Here is a 24478-nt window from a genome sequence, read left to right on the forward strand (position 1 = left end):
AGCATGACATCAAAGTACGGACTTCTTTATTTTCTAGGTGCAGTCAGTGCCTTTTATTTGACTGACAAAATGAGTATGAAATATCTAGGTACTATATTGTGTTAACAATTACAACAGAACACATCAGATAGCCACCCCCTTTCAGAACTGATCCTTCCATAGTTTGGTATGGTGTTTTGCCTGTCAGGGTTCTATCAAAGAATGGCAAGGTAATAGGAATTTGTTGGCAGGCAGGTAGTCCGAGTTACCAGGGCTGAGCTTGTAGTCACATCTGATTTTGTTGGACTTATTCCTCGATTTAAAGGCCCCATCCATTGAATGATGTCACAGTACATCTAAAAACTCCAGTTGACATCACCAACCAAACCACCATTGTAGAATGCGTGTTGTTGATGATTGTTAGTGGTGCAGCACTGGATATATATTTATGTATCCAGGTTCGCAACCAGTCCTGAACTTCAGAGTTGATGGGCAGGTCTAACAGGTCAAACAATAGAGGTAGAGCTGATACTTCAAACAATGCGGCAGAGCTACACTTTTTACAAACAAATAGTTAAAAATTGTGCATTTTGAACATACAAACCCGATACGATTACAATTAACATATATTTTAGTGGATTAAAAATGCTTATAAGCTATTGTCAAAGATCTTTAAAAAGAAGATTATTATGTAATTTGTATTTGTAATAGCACACTGTTACTCGGAAGGGTATCCTGGAGCTGGGCAGGTGAGAAGATGGCCACACTAATGGCAGACGGGGAGTGTATCATTTTAATGCTGACATGTGGTTCAGCAGCTACTCCAGAACATGAACCTCCCACAAACAGTTCTGGCACTATACCATATTCCTACTCCTAACATGAACCCTACTCTTTTGCTACTCCACAAAAGTAGGTTTCACAATCAAGTCTGCCAATCCACCGTGAACCTCACCTAGCATTCCAGTTCATGAACCTTTGTATGCAGCTCTGTCAACCCGCCTCAGTCACAAGATGCTGATCCATGCACCTGCTTTTCCACTGCAGTGGCTCTCACAAACCGCTCTGGCACTGCAGTCAGCCATGCTCTGCAGCTTCTTTCTTCTGCTGTTCCAGAACGAAGGTCTTCACAAATAAATCAGTCAGCGCACTCAGATGTATCATTTAAGCTCTTGCCCCTGCTATTACATTAATAAAGTCCTAATGTGGGCTCTGTGAATGTACCAGAAGCCTCCTGTTACTCCCTCCTGCATATCCCAGAACTCACAAACTGCTCTGCTAATGCACCTGTGTTCTGACCTGAAGCCCTGTCCTATTCCTGTGTCCTCACAGGCAGCGTTTCCGAAGCACCTCTATCCAACTACAGCTCCATGCTACTGCTGTACTCATCAGTCCTCATCAGGAGTCTTTTAGTCTTCCTTGGGATTTGAGAAGCTATATATTGTGCCCAACAAAGTTTAGGAACAACTGACTGGGAGATTCACAAAAAAGGGAATAGTTGAAAGTCCCTATATACTTGCATTAAGGGGCGCGGAAGGAATTGGAAACATTGAAGGTAGAAACCTTCCTTGAAACTCTGGTTCAGCACCCGTTACAATAAGTACCCCATGAGGATCTGCAGGGTGGGGTATATATTTCCTACGGCCACCACTTTACTGTGCATGGCTCCACCACCCCATCACCATCTACACCCTGGTTTACCTGACTGATGTCTGCATGGGTGCAGGCCCTGACCTCCCACAACCAGGACCTTCCTCTCCTTTGTATCTGTCAGGTCCAGTCTCTGGATTCATAGGCCCAAGAATGAGTAATGTGACACCTGCAAAGCAACTTCTACAGAGTGCTGTACAAAGCACTTTAGGAACAGTTTTCATTAAGTTATTTCAAGACTACGACCCTTCTTGCCAATTCTCCTAAATTTCCTTCTGTGAAATGCCAGTGAGCTTGTAAAGTGTCAGAAAGACACTCCTGTCTGTCTGGACCAAAGGTAAGTTTTTGGTCTGCTCAATGGGATGTTGCAACATATGCGGCCATACATATGTACAGATCTCAGAGTATTGATTTAATTGAGTTAACACACTTTATTTCAGGATGTGTGAATGGCAAGTCATAGGTTTGATTCCTAATGCATTTTCCAATGTTCCTGCGATTGAATAAGCGAATGTCAATCATTTGGAAATATTACTGACTGTTTATTACTCTGCCAGGAATCTGCATTATCCTAAATCAAAATAAAATAGTTGTTGTTAGCACCCCACATTGAGCAGTTCCCATATGAGATGATTGAGCTACATCCATTCCAAATTATTTTTTATTTTTATTAAACAAAACCATGGTTGCACAATTAGTTGCATACTGTACACTTCACCACACAGTAACATAAACAGGGAACACATCCTCCTGCCAGTCGTTCGCAGTGGTGCTTGTATGGCCAAGACACTATACATATTGACCCGAGAAGCCTGTCCTTCTTCCCATCCCGTGCCCTGCAACCTTTGTGTCCAACAGAGCCTCTGTAGGCCATCTGTACTCCCCAGATCTTCTTCCACTTCCTAGTACAACTCCTCCCTTTATAAATCACCCACTCTGCCCTCTGGCAACAATCTAAATCCCTTTCTCAGTCCGTCAGTCCAGGAACCCCCTGCTTGCCCCAGGCATTCAGTATATTATGCTTTGCAATTCCTAAGGCTGGTTTCAACCAGATCCCCTGATACCTTGGCCAAGGGACATCCTTCTGAATCCCCAACATTAATATTGTAGCCTCCAGGGGGATCTCTAATGCCAAGACCCGGGACATCACTTGAATTAGTTTGGACCAGTATCCCTGTATTAGGGGACACCCCCATACCCTATGAAAGAATGTGCCCTCTTCAGAAATCCCCTCAGTCACAGTGGCAATTCTGATCTCCCTACTTTATGTAGAAGGGTCCCAGCATAGTATGATCTGTGGAGTATTTGAAGTTGCACGCCCTTATTGCAATCTCCCAGGGCTCCTTTAATGCCTCCTCCCATTCCTCATCTTCTAGAGCCCCCAGATCTGCAGACCATGCCTCCCTCGGATCCCCCAGTAGGTCAGGTGCATTGTGGACCAATTTCCTATAGACCACTGAGATCCCCTTTTCCGGACTGGACTTTGTGAGCACTCTTTCCTCCAACATGGAAAATTCAGGCAACTGCTCACCTTCAGCTATATGTCTCCGGAGTGCGTGGCCCAGCCGAAGATATAAAAAATGTTCGGTCTCCCTGAGGCCAAAGTCCCTACAGAGCTCCTTGAAGGTAATAATGGCAGATCCCCTCCATATGTCGCCCAGGTGCTCAATACCTATCGGCTCCCACTGTTTGAACCCATTCCGGCCCCTCATTCCCGACAAGTCACTATGCCGAAGTGTGGTAAGTGTAGTTAACCTCCCGCATCAGCCGAGAAACTAATTTGCCTCCTTCCACACCCAGCCCACTACCAAAGTGTTTTGCAGGAGGAGTCTCTCTTGTCGTGCATCGCACAGTAAGGCCCCAGGGCCTTCTCTGTCCATTGTACTCCTGTCCACTCAGTAGGCTGGATCTTGTTGATCCGTGAAGATCCAGTCATTAATTACCAAAAGGTGTGCAGCCGAGTAATACTTTCTATTGTTTGCGATCGCTAAGCCCCCCATCATAGAGACTGTTTTGTAACTTAGCCAGAGCAATCCTGGGCGCATCCCCACTCCAAAGCAGCCAGCGGAACTCTTTGTCAATGTTCTGAAAGACCTCTCTAGAGATCCTGTGGGGTGTATTCTGCAGAATATACAGGGGCATGGGCAGGCTGATCAATTTGTACAGCGCAGCTCTCCCCATTAAGGTTAAAGGGTGCCCCTGCCAGTAAGTAACATTTTCCCAAAGCCTGTCCACCTGGGGGGCGGAGGGGGATATATTTTTGCACTGCAGTTCCCCAGGGTCCTGCGTGATATATATTCCCAAAAATTTGAAGCCCTTCGTGGACACCGGTGCCACACAATCCTGGGGAAATCTGCGACTCTCCCCCAAAAGAGGATAAACAACAGATGTGGGCCAGTAGATGGTGTATCCAAAATGATCCCTGAAAATTCCAAAAATCTGCGTAAGCCTGCCAATTGTTAAAGAGGGCTGTCTCACATATAAAAGTACATTATCAGCCTATAGGAATATGTGCTACTCCCAACTGTTTGGGGCCCAAATACCCCGCACTAGTGGGCCCGTGTGGACCCAAGCCGCAAGTGGCTCCAGTTCCAAGGCAAAGCGCATAGGGGACAGGGGGCAGCCCTGTCTGGTCCCCCTCCGCAGCTCGAAGTCTCAAGATATTACACTGTTCACCTGTACCCTGGCTATGGGAAAGTTGTACAGGAACCCTTACCCAGGTGCAGAAATGGGGCCCAAACCCCAGCCGCTCCAGAGTGGCAAACAAATAGTTGACTCAAGGGAATCGAAGGCCATCCTGACATCTAATGCCATTTTGACTGCCTGTTCTGCCGATGAGTCCGCCGTCCTATGGAGCTCACCGTAAAGGCGACAAAGGTTAAGCCTAGTGCTTCTGTTGGGCATAAAGCCTGACTGATCGGGATGGATAAGTGAGGTAATCAGCCCTCGGAGTCTGGACGCCAGGGCCCTGGCCAATATTTTGACCTCTGTATTCAATAAGGAGATTGGTCTGTAGGAGCTACACTCCATCTGTGGCTTACCCTCCTTATGCAGCAGTACTATTGTTGCAGTTCTCTGATCTTCCGACAAGCTGCCTACTTCGTAGGATTCACTCAACATGGCCAACATTGGTGTAACTATTACACTGGCTAACCTCTTATACATTTCAATCGGGAGTCTGTTAGGGCCTGGAGCTTTACCTGATTGTATGCCTTCTAGGGCCCCCAGCAATTCCTTTTCTGTTAGGTCTGCCTCTAGAATGTTCCTTTCTTCCTCAATGATCTGCCGTAAAGAAATATCTTTTAGAAAGTCGGCACAGTCCTCCATCGACATTCTTGTGTGGATTGCATATAGGCCCTCATAATATTTTGCAAACATTTTGGCAATAGCTGCACTTGTTCATCTGCAATGCCTCCTCCTCAGAGTGAACACTGAGCACCCAAGAACACTCTGTGTCCTTCTTTTCCAGCCAGGCCAGTAATTTGCTAGCCTTCTGGCCCACATCTTATAGCCTACACTGCGTCGCGATGGTGTGTTTGCACACCTGATTCTCTGCCAGCTCTCTATACTCCTGCTGGCGCAACTGCAATCTATGGTGGTTCGCTGGTGTCCCAGAATCCCGGGCCTCCAGGCGGGCTATATCCCTTTCTATACCAGTACGTTCTAAATGAGTTTCTTTCCCTCATGCTCCTAATAAGTCCTGTGCCTGCTGGTTATAACTGACTTAAAGGCCTCCCATACAACGCCCAAAGAGGTAACCCAACAGGTTTTCTTTAAAATAAAGTTCTCCTCCTTCCCTAAGTCTGTCCTGGACATCCCTGGCTCTCGAACTCCGAGTATCCAATCGAGGAGGTAGCATGAAGTCCTGGGAAGGACTCCGTAGCTGGACTTCAACCTGGGAATGATTAGAGATTCCCCTAGCAAGATGAACACCAGCCCAAACCACGAGGCCTGGGTGCACTGGTTGAAAATATAATCTATGCAAGAGAAATTCCCATGTGCAGGCAGCTGAATAGTGTGTGTAGTTGACGCAGTTGATGGTTGCATTCTCGCCAGAAGACCATTAGACGGAAGGCTCTCGCAAAGTGGGGTAACGGACCTATCTAGCACCACATCCATGATTGAATTCATGTCGCCCCCCCTAATAGTGCCTAGAGGGAGACCCACCAGTAGATCCCCCACCTCCGGAAAAAGTAGCACCATGGAGTCATGATGGGACATACAAAGAAGAAAGGTTCAGTGTTGTGCCCTCCCATGTGCCGGGCAATACCACATAGCACCCTACTACATCCTGCCAAACCTGATGCAGAGTAAAGCCACAGATTTTCTAATAAGGATTCCCACTCCCCTTGAATCTGTAGTGTAGCCATCATGTTCTCTCAGTATATAACCAAACTTATCTAGGGCCTTATAATAATTTCCTTTGAGCTGGATCTCTGGCATGAATATAATGTCTGGGGCGTGGCGCTTCAAATATTGCAGGACTAATGTCCGTTTCACTGAGCTACCCAGACCGTTCATGTTCCACGACCAAATAGTTAGCTTTGTGTTCATGTTGTAAGCCATTCGTCTTGGTCCAGGTCTGTAATAGGATATCTACTTTAAGTATGTCCCCTCCCACTCCAGTGTGGCATAATGTGCTGAATCTCAATGCCATGCAGTTCCCTTCCAACCTCAAGAATATGCAAACAGAAGACATAATAACACTAAACAAAAAGTAAGAAAACAGTTTCCACAAACTCCCCCCACTCTGCTACCTTGCTGAGTGAGTTTAGCCCCCCCCCCTCCAACTTGCATAGCACCTGCCGTCCCAAACCAGTCATTATGTATTGAGGGTGAGCAGTCGCCTGCTCAATACAAAACGGATATTGAGATGTATAATATTTAGGTGTCCCGTCCCCCCCCCCCCCCCGAAATGAGGGGATCTCACCTTTAATCACAGGACCCTGTGTCCCAGGCCCACTGGCCTAATCTGTATCCCATTCTGGAGGCATGTCCATGTCAACACGACATCTGCAGCAAAGTCAGAGGGCCCCCCAGGATCCCCCTCACGGACCCAGTGGTGCTTCCCCCAGGAGGGTAGTGGGGCCCACATCCACCATTTCAGCAGGCCCGGATGGCCTCTTCTCTCCATTGTGTCTCCTGCCCGCTACCCTCCAACCCTCAAGCCGGACCTATGCCTCCTCTGGCAATACAAAGTGCCACGTTTTCCCATCTGCCACTATCTGCAACCCTGCTGGAAAGAGCATCATGTATTTCACCCCCTTGGCTCTCATTGCCTTTTTAACTGCCTCAAAGCTTTTCCTTTGATGCTGTACCTGGAGGGTGAGATCAGGGAAAAGGTGGATGAAGGCATTGTCCACCAGCAAGTCCCCAAGGGACCTAGCCGCGTGCAGTATGATGTCCCTGTCTCTATAATTCAGGATCTTAGCAATGATTGTATGCAAAAGGGGCTTCGGCCCTAGGGGGCAGGCCCAGCATCCTGTGCACCCTGTCGACTGTGAAGATGCTCAACAACCTCTTTGGTTGTAGTCTGCTAAGGACAAGATCCTCAACAAAGAGGTCCACACTGGGGCCTTCCATGCCCTCCGGCACACCAACTATATGAATATTATTTAGTCTGACACTAACCTCCTGATCCTCCAGTCTAGCCGCCATTGCCAAACTTTGCTTTGTAAAGGACTGAACATGGTCCTCCTTTGTGGTCGAAAGAAGCTCTTCAATATGAGTCTCCGCCACCATTACTTTCTAAGAGATTTTCCCAAAATCAGTTCTCAACAGATTGACCTCAGGCGTCCAGTTTATGTTCAACATGTGAAATTGAGCCTCGGATATTCTGAATGGCTGCCATAATGGAGCTTAAATAAGGTTCACCATTCTGTACTGGGTTGACTTCCGAAGCCCCACCCCTTGGGCCCCTTGAACCAGTTCCTATTGACTGGATGTCCCAGTCGCCGCAGGCACCGCACCAGTCCTTCTGTTCCACGACTTCCCTCATATTCGCCGGTGCCCTTAGTGGAGGCCAAACACCCATTCTCCTGGGGATATATTGGAAAAGATTAAGGGGGAGCCCCGCCTCTCCCCTATGTCTGAGCTGGGCCTCCCTTCATAGGGACCCGTCTGGGGGCGTCTGCCACGACTCACACTCTACAGCTTGTGTGCCTGGCAATCAGCGATGGCGGTTGGGGGATTTGCGGGGGGGGCAGTAGAACGCGATACTGCTCAAATCAATGAGGGGGGAGTAGATTTTGAGAAAGCCTCAAACGTACTCACTGCCCCCACACACAGACGATCTGGCCCAGGCCTCCACTCTCTTCCCCGGCCCTCCCACCTGGTGCTTTGTCACCAAATATTCCGGAGGCCCTGGGGCCCCTCCTCCACCACTCCATCCCAGTCACCGCCCAGTCAGGCCTCCAGCTTGTAACTTCGCTCCTCGCACTCCACTCCCGTCCTGGCGTCTCCAAGCACGATCACCGGTCAGAAGGCAGGGGAGTTGCACCCCTACCGCAGCAACACTTTGTCTGCTGGCCACTACCCGCTGCTTTATTCCTGCTTTATTCTGCTGTGACCGCCATCTTGGCCGGGGCAGTGGAAGCTCCCCTGGCAGTTGGGCTGTTCACTGCAATTCCAGCGATGGCACACCTGCGCCGGTCAGGAGTATTTGTGTGGTTCCTGGTGAGTAGTTACGGCAGGAGAATTAACGGATTAATGGATGATAACAGTCTGTACTGGAGCTCACTTAGTCTGCAGCCCTCATTGCCAGTGGCTGGCCATGCTCCCCCTTGAGCTACATCCATGAAGCCACCAGACCTAAAGAACTGGCAAAAGAGGTAGTTGAAATATCTTTGCAACAAGTGGTGTTCTACCATGCAAAGAATATTCTTTTAAGCTCAGAACACATACATTTGAATTATAAAAATCCAAACTTGTTCTCCAAAATTCATTTAAGAGTTTCTTGAACTTATCAAGAGATTTACAAGATCCGATCGAGGTAGACAAAGAATTCCAGTTTGGGTCTAAATAGGAGAAGGAACAACCACCTTGTCTCACCTTACAAAACCTGGGGACAATTGCAATGTTCAGGTTACTAAAGCAGAGAGGTCAACTAGGGCAGTAGGGTGCCACCAGTGATCTGAGATAACATGAACCAGAATTCAACACAGCTTTAAACACATAACATAGAGCCTTAAATTGGACTCTCTTGCTGATCGGGAGCCAGTGAAGGTCTTCAAGAAGATTAGAGGCTGGAGAGTGCTTAGAAAGGTGAAATAACCGAGCAGCCGCATTGTGAACAACTTGTAGTAGTAGAAGTGTAGACTTTGCCCCCAGGTAAAGCACGTTACCATAATGGAGCCTCAATTGGTACCTGCATTACTGTCCTTTGGACTGATACAGGAAGAATTTTCCTTAGTCACCTCAGGATGCCGAAACAGGTAGAAGCTACCTTAGGGATTTGATTGTCCATTGTGAACTTGTCATCCAACCAAAATCACAGGCTCTTAACTGCCCAAGCAGGGGTAGGCACAGTGACCAAATCATCCAGGTCTATATTGAGGGCCACAAAGATAAAGTGGATTACCAAAACAGTAAGATCTCAGACTTATTCCCATTTAACTTGAGGGAGTTACTGTTCATCGAAGTCGCCACCTTAATAAGGCAGGCTTTGAGAATATCAGAACTATGTTATTCATTGGGAAAAATAGATACAATAATCTGAGTAACGAAGCTACCAGTTTGTCATTGTAACAAATAGTGCACATATTAATGTTTTCATTACTCAATGCTTTTGTAATGGCAATCTATTACAAACAACATTAGTTATGCTGTTTTCACAGACATTGCTGTAGTTTGACAGTAGACTAAAGTTTCTCAATGTTTGAGGAGGCAGTACACAGGGATGCAATCCCTACACAAGGGAATTGCTGGTGTACTCCCTTGGCATAGACATGATCCAGGAAAAAAAACACACAAGGCATACGCTAAAGCAGTTTCAGCATTTGTCTCTTAAACTGTGAGGAACTGGCCGTATGGATGTTTGCTGTAGAGGGAAGAGGTATGCCTCTGGTTCGACCTAAAGTATATGTCCAGGCTTCACATAGCTGAGCTATCCACCAGGTTACATTGCTCCACCACTGCAATCCATCACTTCTGCTGGATTTCTTCTGAAATTGCTACAGCCTTGTTTTTAGTGCAAGAGGGCATCCCTAAATATATTGAAAACCTGTACAGGCAAGATATAATTTGAGTTTTTACTTAAAAACACAACAAATGCATCAAGACCTCTTGGTGCAAAACTGACTAACATCAGAAAATATATTAAGATAATCAAGTAGATTAATTTTCAGAGCCTTTTTAAACATAGCATGATCCTCTATTTTGCACCTGCAAAGGAGTGTGTTTCAAATACAGAAAACAATAAAAGACAACAAACTTCATACCAGTTCATACTGCCACATTCTAACTGCTTAGAAGCTTGTAATAGCGGACTCAGGAAGGCCGCCTCAGGAGGTATCGGCATAGTTCAATCTATAATCACGGTAGCATTAATAATACAAGATTTCAAGTATCCCAAAAAAAAAGGCTTTGTCTTCAAGATGCTCAGTTGAAAGTAACTAGATGAGACAACTGCGAAAGCAGGATGAGGCAGGTGCAACTGCCATCATTGTAATTTTGTCTGGCATCCTTTAATACAGCTGCAGGAGCAATCTTTGTGCCTAAGCGAGATCTAAAACTCATCTGGTTAGCATCTAGTAACTGGTGCTCTTCAAGATGTTAAGCTTGTGCTACTCTTCAATGAGTATACTGGTTAACTTCTCACAGAAGGTTTGAAATAAGTTGAATTATGGCTTTTAAATGTATAACCAATACACCTTTAACACCAGAAACTATGCATATGGTGATAAGTGTTACATGCACTAGATGTAGATGTGCTGTGGGATCCTCTATGCACATTCCATATGAATGTATACATATTGGAGATTCAAAACTGGAAAGTCCTCCTGCCCTCGAGTCTGCATCCACCTTAATTTCTTTCAACTCCGTTTTATACTTCCAGCTCTAATAAACAGATTAATGCTTAGATGACAAGGTGACTTTTTTGGATACGTGACCTTTCCTCGGGTCCAAAGGGTAGTTTTGGTTTTAAATACCGAAGATGTTTTTCTCTAGCAACAGTAGTCCTAGAGATTGTGTCTTTACTATCACAAATTAACGGTTTCTTAGTTAGGCCAGATAGGAAACTTTTGAGGACAGAATTGATTGATGTAAAGAGTTTAACAGTTTGTATTTGGTTACAGTTTGGTTGCTGATGAGCTGCTCTGCTGTGTTAACTCTGTGCATTAGGGGCCCATTTATACTTCTCTATCTTCTAGTTTAGCTGTACTGGTTTACAGCTCTGATTTCCTCCAAAATCTTGGTTCTGATGTGAGGATCATTCCTTACTCTATTAAGCATATTAGAAGATAGAGGCATTTATTTCAGTGCATGTTTGGACTTTTCAGAATGACATGCACGCAGTCCTTGGAAACCATACATACATGGCAAACTGTGAAACGTCTGTGTTTGTTAACATGTTTACAAAAAACCTATATGCCCTCTGCTGCGGGAAAGACTGCATACATCCCCAATGAGCAGCAGAGTATTGGAGAGACTATTAAGATATAGCTTCATAACACATGCCCCCAGTAATGTGGCCAGTATTTCTCTTCTACTGTGCATATTGATTACCTGGGCTACTGGACTTTATCTGGGTATTAAAAGACCCTGATGGTCCCCTTTGAAATGAGGAATTACAGTGGAATTTGCCTCTCCTTTCCCTATTCCCCCTTGTTATTCCTAACTTCCTTTCTACCAGCATTTTACCCAGAGTATTAACATGCTTTAGTAAGTGGATTCTCCTGGTGTAAGAAAAAAGATTTTTGGAGTTAACATGGCTCTCATGATTGAGAAGCGGGCTGTATTGCCCACCCCTAGTTTTTAAAGTAATATCACACAATGGGGAGTGATCCTATTAAGGAAATATGGGTAGGGATCCACACATTGCACAAACTAAGAAGACCATCTACATCATACATTGTTAGAAACTTGTATTGGTTGCTTAATTACTCCGAGCCTACACATCAAACATGCAATTTTATAATCTTCAAAATGTTATTTTGACATTATCACACACCTGTGAACGAGCCTAAAACTGTAATGGAAACATTTATTTGAACAACTAAATTAGCATAGTGGCGTCATAGACATTATGCACAGTTATAAATACAGGACATTACTTAGACTTTTTCATTAGGCATATAGCACATACACAACAACATTTCTTGTGATGCCTATACATGAAAACCTAATATGTTCAAAAGAAAGAACTCATCTAACATTAATATAGCTACAGCCATCATTTAACAAGGATAAGTGTCCAACATGAGTTTCCTTTACATAGGAGATACGCTTATCCTCCTTATGTTTGTCATATGTCCAAGAGCGACCCTATAGGGTTGGGGCACAACGTTCCACCCTTGGTTGTTGTTTTTGAAGTAGCTTCAGTTGTCATAATTTCAATCTACTGGCTTCTATTATCCTTTGTGTGCGGGTGTGCCCTCAACTGCAATGAATTACGCTGATGCGTTTCAACCTTTTGTGGGTCTACCAATTAAATGTGAAGGTCTTCCTCATGACTTTCAAAGTTTATAAATGGACACAGTCTTGGTGTATGGGTGTCTTCCTGGTGTGTATAAAACTAGGTTTTAAAGAGCCTTCTGAGTGGAGGCCTCAGTGTATTTCTGTCTGAGGCCCTAGGGAATCTTAATTTGCGTTACATAAGGCACAGCAAAAACTTACTTGTGAACTGCACAGTAGCAATAATACTTCATTTATTTACTTCTCTATAAATAGGCAATTACCCGCAACTGTTTACTCCAGTCAGAGGAGATTATCTTCCGATAAGAGCACAAGAGTACAATGTCTCCTGTCAGCAAGGACCACCAAGACTACAGAGCATGTTGCTAATTTCAGTGAAGTACAAGGGCACACAGTGTGCTTTAATTACATTGAGCTTGCAGTTGCTGATCAGAAAGTTCCACCTGTATCCTGCTTACAACAATATTAAATGTTCACCAGAGGTCACTGGGTAAAGTTGCACATTGAAGCAATACAAGGCAAGAAAGTGTACAAATAATTTTGTGACAGTCACACTTACTCTGATTTCAAATGTAACCATTAGAAAAAGCCTTCCTTTATCTAATAATTAGGAGTGCTATTTTTGCACGTTTTGCCTTATTGATATTGATATGCATTCTGGTGAAGTGAAAATGTTGTATAAACTGAAAAAAAGGAAATGTTAAAGTTAATAATGTTTGATTTTAGCTGCTAACGTGCTGCTTTCGGAACAAGGGGATGTGAAGCTGGCAGATTTTGGGGTGGCAGGACAGTTGACTGATACCCAGATCAAGAGAAACACTTTTGTCGGTACACCATTCTGGATGGCTCCAGAAGTTATCAAACAGTCTGCTTATGACTTTAAGGTAAGCAAGGGGCTGGGGTGAGTAAAACATAAAAAGGTAGAGTACTTGTCACTGGATAATTGGCAAACAGTTTTCCCCGTAAATTACCACTTTGCCAAAGATATGGTAGAAGGATTCAACAAGACTAGGCCCTCAATTCCACTCATCCACCTAGAGACAATATTAATTTAGAAAGTGACAGTGATCAAAAGGGCACAGTGATTGAACGTACAAGAAGGAAGAACTCCTCTCTAACCCAAGAGGTCATCCATTTAATATGGAATTATGATTAAATTAGCATGGACTGAACTTGCCTCTAAATCGTAGTTTATGCCTGAGGAGCAGACTTAAGGCTATAATTTTGTCAGTTTAATTATACTGGCATAGTTGCTTTACTTGGACTATAGATTCATGAAAATAGGTAGTTACTTCTTGGAGCAATATTGCTGCAGAGTCAGTATTTAAAAAAAAGGTTTATTGATTTCTTGAATGTAAATCAATTGTTCCCCCAGAACAGCCCCACACCCCATCCCACATGTAATTCCTCATGGATGTAAACTCATTCCCCATAGTACAGAGTGGTCCAATACCTATATCACAAAACTCCTCTAGCGACAGTCCTACTCTCCTACCCCAACCCTTTCATCCGCTGATGTGGTGTCCTAGAAGTTAATATCTTTAAAATCATAGCAAAATAATGAACAGTATGTGACTGTGGAATATATCTGTTTTCATGTATGTTGCTTCAGCTCTGTACCAGGGGAACGATCTTGTAGATCTTTTGCCTCTGGCATTCTTTGTTTGTTGATCATACCATTCACTGCAAGTTTGGAAATGGGTTTGTTCAGAACAGTGGTGTTGGTGCTTCTGATATAGGTTTTTGCCAATTTTAATGAAGGAAAATGTGTGTTTGAAAGCTTGTGCATTGAGATACAAGTTCAGACAGGCTAGGTGTGTGGCCTTGTCAAATGCCAGTCCCATTTGCCAGGGCCAAAGGCTCTGTACTGTTGATTATGTCAACGATGCAATACAACTCCTTCTGCACATGGGCGGTCATGTTTTGCTGGTTATGTCCACATGGTGGCATAATCCTTGCTGAACAGAGCCGGAGGCCCTAGCGCATTGATTTATGTGCTTATGGGGGCTGACCTCGGCTGATGGCTGCGAGGAGTTTATTTTAGCAGGACGGGGATGGATGCAAGTCCTGGGCACAGACTTTGCAATATTCGAGGTGCTGCTTCCAATGTGGCTAAAGAATTTGTGCAGCTGGGTTGTTTGAGCTGAGGGAATCCTCGCACATGGGTAAAGGCTATGCACAGATGAGCTGTCTTCTGTCGGATGGGGACTGGGAACTGGACCTGTTCCAGAGGTCAGATATGTCAGGTTGAAAGCTGCTGCATAGGGCCAATGGCCGTTCCTAGCTGGTTTTGGTGTCTTCCCTTGTGGTGGTGAAGTTCAAAAAGTGAGAACCTCTGTTAAACAAAGAGGAGGCAGCAGAGTGACACAGCAGTTGGAAGTGCCAGGGATGAACAATATGTTGCTATTTCGCAGGACCTCCTAACGTGATTGGGATAACAAAATGGTGAGTCACTAGCACAAAAAAAAATGCAAAAGTGCAGGGACAATACTTCAGAGAAAATGGACATGAGAGAGGTAAGATATAGAACTTTGGGATTTCTGGTGAGGCAAGTTAGGCAGCATCCATGGAGATCAGAGTGTAGGATATTGGAATTCTATCAGGAAAGGTAATGAGCTATTATGTGCATCCTGGGAAGCAGTGAGCGACCACAGCAAAACTGTTATCGTAACTGCCGCAACTGCAGTGAAGGATGACAGTCTAACACACTTGTTTGATTGCTCAGTAGATGAATTTGGAAAGCAGGACCTTTGGACATAAGCAAAATTGGCAAGTGTCACAAAATAAATGTTTTTTTCTTGAAGATGCTCAGTTGGAAGTAAATTTCTTGTGCACAATGATTGAACATATTTTGTCAGTGGGAGAAACACAGGAAACAAAACTAGAAAGGTCCTCCATCTTATAGACTTAACCAGAAAGAAGGGTGCCCCTTGCTGTCATTGGACACCAAAAAAGGCATCTGCCCTGTCCTTTCTGTATAATACTGAGGGACTCACTATGGCAGATATTCTGTTAAATTTCTTGGTGTCTAAACGTTTTGTAATTAACTACTGGCTTTTTTGGGAACAGGTCAATCAAGCATTTCAAATTGAGCTGCTTGAGCATCTGTAAGTGAATTTAATGTCCATACTGGATGGTGCTCCTATGCCCATGCCTTGAGCCTCAACCTCAAAGGTAGATTTAGATTCCTTGCTCAAAGATCCCCATTTGATAGGATGTTATCATAAAATAAAACAGAAGCCATCCCTATGGCTAAGAAACTAACAAAATCCTACCGTCCACCTTCCTGGCTTCAAACAGTGGTATCAATCAATCAGTGTTTAAGTGCAACTACTCACCCATGAAGGTCTCAAGGTACGTGAAACCGGGGCGTGGGGGGTGGGAATGGTGGTGTGGAGCATCTATCAATGCGGTGGTTCTTCAAATAGCCATGTCTTCAACTAGCCATGTCTTCAGCTCTTTTGTAAAGTTGAGGAGGGGTGTAGCCTGTCTGAGGTGGGACAGTAGGGCATTCCAGGCTGTGGTGGCGAGGTAGGAAAATGAGCGCCCCCCTGTTCTGGTTTTTCTGATGTGAGGTACTTTGGCGAGAGAGAGCTGGGCTGAGCGTAGGGTCCTGTGGGGCACGTGGAAATTGAGTTGCCTGTTCAGGTAGGCTGGTCCGGTGTCGTGGAGGGCTTTGTGTGCGTTGGTGAGGATCTTGAAGGTGAGTATTTTCTCTATGGGGAGCCAGTGTAGTGTGCGCAGGTGCTGGGAGATGTGACAGTGTCGAGGTAGGTCAAGGACCAGTCTGGTGGTGGCGTTCTGGATGTTCTGTAGATTGCGGGCAAGTTTCTTGTTGATTCTGGCGTAGAGCATGTTGCCGTAGTTCAGTCTGCTGGCAACGAGGGCATGTGTGACGGACTTTCTGTGTTCGAGTGGGATCCATTTGAATGTCTTGCGTAGGAGGTGGAGGTGGAGGGTGTGGAAGCAGGTGGATTTGGAGGTCCATGTTGAGTTTGTAGTCCAGGATGATTCTGAGGTAGCGGGCTTAGTTCGTAGGGGTGGGCGGGCGTCCGAGGATGGGGGGGGCCACCAGGAGTCGATCCACACGTCTGGTTGAGGCCCATGATGAGTTTTTCAGTTTTATCTGCATTGAGTTATAGTCAGCTGCTTTTAATCTAGTTGGCAACTGCTCCCATGCCTTCGCAGAAGTTGTGTCTGGCTGTGTTGGGTTCGTTGGATAGGGAGAGGATGAGTTTGGTGTCGTCAGCGTAGGAGATGATGTTGAGTCCGTAGTTTCTGACAATGGTGGTTAGCAGTACCATGTAGATGTTAAACAGCGTGGGGCTGAGGGAGGATCCCTGGGGAGCTCTGCAGGTGGTAGGTGTGGGGTCTGAGAGGAAGAGGTGGGGGGGCGGAAGTCTTACCTGTGAAGTTCTGCCAGAGAGGAAAGATCTGATCCAGTTGAGGGCCTTGTCTCTGATGACTGCCTTGTGAAGTCTGCGTATCAGGGTGTGGTGGGAGTTTGCGTCGAAGGCCGCTAAGAGGTCGAGCAGGATGAGGGCTGCAGTCTCTCCCTTGTCACGCAGGAACTGATGTCGTCCATTGCAGCTCGGAGGGCTGTGGTTTTTTTCTGAAGCCAGATTGGGAGGTGTCGAGGATGTTGTGATCTTCGATAAAAGTGGCGAGTTGACTGTTGATGGCTTTCTCAATTACTTTCACTGGAAAAAGGGAGCAGGGAGATGGGCCTGTAGTTCCTGAGGTTGGTGGGGTCTGCCGAGGGTTTCTTGAGAGAGGGTTGATGTTGGCGTCTTTCCAGTCCTCGAGGAAGGAGGCATCTGCCAATGAGCAGTTGATGGTGAGGCGGAGCTTGGGGACGATGGTTTCAGTGGCTCTGTTGAAGATGTGGTGGGCACATGGGTCAGTGGGGGCCCCAGAGTGTATGGTTCTCATTGTCCTCAGTGGATCTTCGGTGGTGAGGAGAGGTCCAGTTGGTGATCGTTGGTTTTTTGGTGTCTGGTTCCAGTGGAGGGGATTCTGCACATAGTTTGTCCTTGTTTAAGTTTTTGTAGATGGTCTTGATTTTGTGGTGGAAGTATGTGTTGAGTTTGTTGCAGAGATCTTGTGAGGGTGCAATGTCCGTTGCTTCACTGTTGGGTTGGGCGAACTCCTTGATGATGCTGAAGAGTTCCTTGCTGTTGTGTGCGTGTGAGGAGATTCTTTCTTGTATTGCTTTCTTTCTGGTGCTTTTGATGAGATGGTGGCTTGCGGTAGTGGCGGCTCTGAAGTTGATTTGGGCTTCTGTAGATTTGGTGTTTCTCCAGATTTTCTTAAGTCATCAACATGTGCGTCTGAATTCTCAGAGTTCTGCGGTGATCCAGCTGGCATTCTTGGCGTGGTTGCTGTTGTTCTTTGTGAGGGGGGGCTATGGTGTTGGCGCAGTTGGCGATCCATTTGTGAAAGGTGCGGGCTGCGATGTTGGGGTCGTCATTGTGTGCGCGATTGGGGGGGCTCGGGGGAGTTGGCGAGGGTGGCGGTGAGCTGGTCGTTGGTAATTCTTGCCTAGCTACTACGAGATGGTTGGTGTTGGGGTCTGAGGATGCCTACATTTTGAGATGTTTGCATATGTGTGAGCTTATTAGATTCTCCCAGTCCCTGAGTGAAGAACTCCATCTACATATATCCTAAGCTTACAAGGCTCTCCAATTGGACTTGAAGCCCGCAGGCAACATCCCACCCCTCTAATTCAAACCTCTAGAAGGTACACTGACCCTGAGAAAATCCAAGGATTATCACAGGTGTTGCATTGCCTTGCCGTTAATGCAGTGGATGGGTTTCTGAATTCTAGCACCAAATGGAAAACATTGGCCAGTAGATGACTGTCTGTTGGGAGGATTAGATAGCCTCCTGTGAGCTGGCCGTTATGGCTAAATTGCACTTAATCCATTTTACGTATTTCCTCCAGATCTACTACACCAGATAATCTAAGATGGGTAGGAGTGAGTACTTCTTGGGCCAGAGTTTGGATCAGTGGGTGCTATCGGAAAGCTTTGCAATTCAGTGAGGTATGGGGTAGGGGTGCCCTTCGTTCCCACTTCTGTCCACCCCGGCTATCAAGCTGCTGCTCAGTATTGGGATACCTGCTGGTGGAGGTCATGAGAACCGTATTGCTCTCTATGTCGTAGACATTATACTATGTGTGGGAAGGCCTGCCCTCACTATCCTGAGAATCTGCTTGATGCCGGATGTCTTTTGGGAGGCCTCAGGACTGGTTGTCAATTGGGACAAATCTGTGATTCTTCCTCTGTGAGGTGATTTGTGCCCTGTTTATTGAGGGTCAGGAGTCTGTTTTCTGAAGGTACAGTTGCAGAGCTTCCTCAGCACACTGTAATCTGACATCACCAGTTACCTCTAGTTGGTTGGTGCTCCCAGAGTCTCCTTTGCTTAATGTATTCAGTCCCAGTACTATGGTGGCTTAGGTATTGCAGATGTTAGGCTGTACTACTGGGTGGCACACTTGAAAATTTGTCTCACCACAGATATAACAGACCACTTTCAGCAAACATCTCCCACAGGTACGAGGATTCCTTGGTCTCCAGGCAGAAGGCCCTGACAGGGATGGACTGGTATAAAGACATCAATAACAAGACACCCTAGTGGCATTGGGATGTGGTTGCCTTCTGTGGCCACACTGTTTGGATTCAGGCTCTGGGATACTGTTGGAATCTACACAATAGATTTTTGGGAGGAGTCCTATATGCGGTTGTTTGATCGGCTGAAAGCAGATTTTGAACTCCATAATTCACAAGGGCTTTTCCGCTATATGCAGCTGTGGCACACTTTGGAGGCCCTTAAGGTAGACCTTCAAAGAGTCCCGGACTTTGATCCACTTGAATCCAAACTGATGCTGGTTAGAATTGAGCCCAAAGGTATTTCCTCCCTGTATCGAGCATTGGTGATCAGTGCTCCTAATCCCTTAAAATCCATGCAGGAGAGATGGGAGTGGGATCTGGATGTTTAGGAGGAGGGGGCTGGGTGGAAGCAAGAATGGTGGCCTGGTCTGTTGGTTATCTCGTCCTGTCTCAGTTTAATACACTTCAGATACTTCCATCATTTTTTCTATACACCATCTCGGCTATGTAAGAGGAAGAGGAGTGTGGATGGTCGATGCAATAGACGTTGGGCTACCTATGGCTCATTTTTCCATGTAGTGTGGTATTCCTGGTGATTCAGGCCTACTGGCTGATAGTGTACATCAACTTGAACAGGTTACATGATTTCATCATGTCTGACAAGACCAGAACATGTCCTCAGAAATATAAGAAGATATGGCGCCAGTGGTGGGCTTGTTGTCATCCTATGAGTGCTATGATGTAATTCAAACAGGCACTCCTACATGCTATATCCACCAACTCCATGAGAGGTCAGACATATGGACATTTTTTCATGTTGTGTATGGATGTTTCTATGGGGATCTTTGGTTGTCTCTTGATGGGATCCTGTTCTAGAGTTGATAGCTGTAAACTAAGCTTGAGGTTTCTAATAGTAGCAGATGGTCTGTGGCAAGACCTTAGCTGGAGTGCATCTAATCACTCTTACCCACAACTTCACCTCTTGTGGACCTTCGCCATGTTCCCACTGGTGACGATTGTAGAGGCCCCTCTTCATGTTGGAAGCAATAATGCATATAAAAGTGTATGTCTAGATGTTTCAGAACATGCAACAATAGGGCTAGGGTTAGAAAAAGTAAGAGCCCTTCAGGGAAAGAGCTTTGAGTGAAACAATTCTCGGAACAGTAAGGACCATGAGTGCAATTCTTTGTACAACATAGTGTGAATGCTGTGATTTTAATCATAATAAGAAGTAGGCCACAATATGATGACGTTTACCTCATCAAAACATGTGTCAAGCTGCATATGACTGATCTTCTGAGCAACAGCAACAAGAGTGGTCAACGTCATTATGTGAATGTTGGCCATTCTACCAGCTTGGGAAAGAGGCAGCATAGTTGGGAATGGTGGCGCATTAATGGAAGGAAACATTGCGCTCATGTTAACTAAAGAAGCAGGGGGTTGCATACAACTAGCAGCTGTATGAAACTTAGGTGCTGGTCAGACTAACTTATGGAGCATAGTTCTCCATTAAAAGTGTAAGTAGTAGCTGATACTGCAGGTTCGAATTACTGAATACACTTTTGTTGAGTTATAGAGCATGGCTTGTCACCCGTGAGGGTTTCGAGGTGGTGATCAGGTGTGAAGGGGTGAGTCTGACCCTGATTGTAGGCCGTCACAGCAGGTCCCACATGTATAGTGTTTAATTAAAAAGCAAGGTCTTAAGCGTCTTGTGCAACTCAAGAAGTGAAGCAAAGGATATGATTTGTTGTGGGAAGTCGCTCCAGGGCTTTGTCTATGTGGGAGAATGAGCAACCTCCATTTCTGCTTCTGTGGATGTGGGTTGTATGCAAGTGAGAGTGATGCTGACCACAGTTGTTTGGTGGAGGTGTAGGCAGTGGTTGAGGTATGTGTTTTTTATGCATGGGTGGAAAATTTGAAATGACAGCATTTCTGGATGGGGAGTCAGTGGACCTCTCTGTGGTGTGATGTGGGAGGTAGAGGATGAGACTGGCTGTGGGGTTCTGGATGCTTTGGAGTCTATGGTGTAGGTGAGTTGAGATTTCTGCATTGCTGTAATCCAGTCTGCTCATGATGAGGGCCTGCTTGAAAATACGTCTGGTGTTCAGCGGTAGCCACTTGAAGATCTTCCCCAACATAGTAGGATGTGGAAGCAGGAGGAGGTGATGGCATTGACCTGTGATGTTACGGAAAGTTTGTTGTGCAGTATGTGGTCTGTTGGACGAGGGGGGAGGGGCTGTTGCCCTGATGAGTGCTGTGTTTGCTGCAGAATCCTGATTGTGTTCTGTCCAGACGTTGGTGGAGTTCAAGGTGGCTAGACAGTTGCTTGTTGATTGCCTTCTCCATGACTGGCAGGGAACGGTAGCAACAAGATGAGAGAGTAGATGCTCAGTTTGCTTAAGTTGGCCGATGGTTTTTGAGGAGGGCATTGACTTCAGCATGTGTTCAGCTTTCTGTGAAGATGACTGCTTGGATCGAAGTGTTGATGATGTACATGAGTATGTTGCTGATCGCGTTTCCTCCTAGGTTGTAGATGTGATGGGGTCACAAGTCTGTGGGGCCCCCAAAGTGGACCATCTTCATGATTACAGATGTGTCTTCGTTGGTGAGTGGGCCCCAGTCGGTCAGGTGTTCGTCCTTGGTGGTGATGGTTAGCTGGTTGATGAGGTTTTCTGGTTTGGGCTGGGGATTGAAGTTGCTGTAGATCTTGGCGATTTTGTCATGGAAGAAGTCAGAGAGGTTGTTGCAGAGTTTTTGCAATGGGGTGGGGATATTGGTTGTAGATGTGGGGTTAGTAAATTCTTTGACTATGGAAAATAGTTATTTGCTTTTGTTGGAGCTGGTTTCGGTTCTCAGTGCCAAGATTGCTTTCTTGGTCTCCCTCAGTTAGTGGTGGCAGTGTCTGAGGGCGGCCTTGTCAATGGTTCTGGCGGTGGTCTTTCATCTGGTTCTCAATTTCCTTTCCACAACTTAAGAGAGAGAAATGAGACCAGGGGAGAAAGACCAAAAGCAAAAAAGGTGCACTGGACCCTGGGCCAGAAGCAAAGATAACAAAGGAGTCAGGAGTGAGCAGAAAGGCAAAAAAGAGGGCGCAACAAAAAGAGCAGAAAAGCCACAAAGGTCTCAATAGCAAGGGGGCAGGAAGCAGAGGTACAAAAGGAGCGAGAAGTTGGCAGAAGGGCAAAAGAGCAGAAGGAGCAAAAAGGGGAAGAAGAGCAGAGGCCAAATGGTCACAATAGAAGAGAAGCAAGAAGCAGCAATGGGAAGGAGGGAGAAGTGAACAGAGAGCAGCAGCGGAGGCAGAGAGAAGGAATCTTTAGGGCCTAGACAGGTCCATTGACCTGTCAACAGGTGGGTGGGAGCTGGGCCAGTAAAAGAAAACTACTAATATCCTGGTATTGGTTCTGTCAAGATTTTTTTTATTTAGGTGTGCAAGATGGTGCTGACCATTTAGTTGTGATTAGCAGATCTTAGAAATAGCGATCTGTTTTGATATAGATATAGATCTATATATGTGTGTGTTTGATGGCATGTGTAGCTGCAGATACACGTGCTATGCAGTATTCCGCCATCTAGTGCTGGGCTCGGTGTGTTACAAATTGTTTTTCTTCGAAGAAGTATTTTAGGAGTCATGGGATCAAGTGACTCCTCCTCTCAGTCATACTGCGCATGGGCATCTACTCCGTTGTTAGGTTGTTTTCTTTCCGCTGTTGGGTTCGGACATGTTTCCTCTCGCTCCGAGATTTCGAATCGGAAACTTTAGAAAACTCCCTTAATCGTCGATGTTGTTTCGATCGTGTTTCTACCTAGCCTTGAACTGATAGTACAGTTGAAAACAAAATTTCGCCCTTCTGGGCGCAAGCGCCCAGAAGGGCCTGTTGGGGCCTACCGCGTCGAAGCCTGATGGATCGGACTCCATTTCGATTTTGTCCCCGATGCCACAAAGTTTCAGTACAGACCAACACCTTGTTTGTAACTTGTGTCTTTCTCCCGATCACAAAGAAGAGGATTTGCGAGGCATGTCGATCATTTCGATCCAAGAAGACCCTAAGTGATCGGAGAGCCAGAAGATTGTAAATGGCATCAAAGAGTACAGAACATCTTGACACCATGGAGGAAGAAAAGGCGCAGTCGGCGGTTTCCATCAGAGACACTGACTCCAAAGAAGAATCGGAAGAAGATAGGCCACAGCACATGAGTACCTCGGCCCCTATGCCCACTTAAAACAAGTCCTCCATGGCCTTGGGTACACTGCCAGAGAGCCATGGTTCGACCTGAAAAAAAAAGACTCTTGTCGACCGACCTTCGGGTTCAGCGTCAAAAAAGGCCACTCCGTCGGTATCGGAGTCGAGTAAATCCCCAAAAAGTTTAATTTCCGACTTGAGCAAGCATCCTCCCTCCTCTGAGTCGAAGCCGCGACACCCTGCTTCAGAGCCGAAACAACCAGCTGTATTTTCAGGCCTGAAAAAATCTACCATCTTTGTAGCAGAAAAAGTTGTCTTATTCAGAAAGAACAAGGACTTTCAAGCCATCTTAAACAGAGCTTAAAATCACTGGATGAACAGTCTTACAGACCCTCTCAGGACACTGAGATCCAACCTATCCCTGAGATCATGGATGAAAGACAATCAAGAATTCACATCCATAAAGAGACTGGCAGAATAATTACTGCACCTCCTCTACAGACCAAGAGAAAGTTGGCTTTTCAAGAACATTTAGACACTGCTAGACCACCAGCAAAGATTTATAAACAGAAGAAGCCATTACCTATCCATACTTCACCCCCTCATGCACCACAACGTTAGTTTTCGCCACCACCCACTAGCCCACCGCCTTTGCCATCACCAAATAATTTACAATATTCTCATGGTGATACTGTTGATCCTTGGGATCTCTACGATCCAGATCCTATTCCTGACAATGACCCAGACTTATACCCTTCTAAGCCTTCTCCACCATGAAGGCACTATTGCATACACATAGGTTATTTCCAGGGCCCCCTCATACCATGGGGTGCATATGCACACTGAACCCCTAGAAGAGGATTTTCTCATTAACACGTTATCCTCCACGCACTCAAAATATCAATGCCTTCCAATGCTACCAATGCTACCAATGCTACCTGGCATGATTAAACATGCAGATCAAATATTCAGTGAGCCAGCCAAAGCTAGAGTTGTAACTCCACGCAAAAAAATATAAACCTGCTCCTACAGACCCTGATTGGATTACCCACCAAGTTCCTCCAGACTCCGTGCTAGTGAGTGCTGCTAGAAAGAGGGCTAATAGCCAGTCGTCAGGGGATGTTCCTCCACTTGACAAGGAAAGTAGAAAATTAGATGCTGCTGGCAAGAGGGTAGCGACACAGTCTGCCAACAAATGGCATATTGCAAACTCACAAGCCTCGCTAGCAAGGTATGATAGAGCCCACTGGGACGAGATACAGGAACTACTACAACACCTCCCAAAGGAACACCAAAAAGGGGTACAACAGTTTGTGGAAGAGGGTCAGGCCATAAGCAGCAAGCAAATACAGTCTGCCCTTGATGTTGCAGATACAGCAGCTAGAAGTGTGAATACTGCCATTACCATACGCAGACACG

At 45.7% G+C, this 24478-nt stretch overlaps 1 protein-coding gene across 1 annotated transcript in view; it reads left to right on the forward strand.

Moving 5' to 3' along the window:
* The window catches only part of STK25 (serine/threonine kinase 25), a 316673-nt gene that overhangs the window by 131328 nt on the left and 160867 nt on the right, over window positions 1–24478 (forward strand). The window contains exon 5 of the mRNA XM_069213631.1: window positions 12991–13148. Coding sequence (XP_069069732.1) covers window positions 12991–13148 — 158 coding nt within the window. The remainder of the gene's footprint in view (window positions 1–12990; window positions 13149–24478) is intronic.

The sequence above is a fragment of the Pleurodeles waltl genome, chromosome 11 (genome assembly GCF_031143425.1).
Source record: "Pleurodeles waltl isolate 20211129_DDA chromosome 11, aPleWal1.hap1.20221129, whole genome shotgun sequence".
Lineage (NCBI taxonomy): Eukaryota > Metazoa > Chordata > Amphibia > Caudata > Salamandridae > Pleurodeles > Pleurodeles waltl.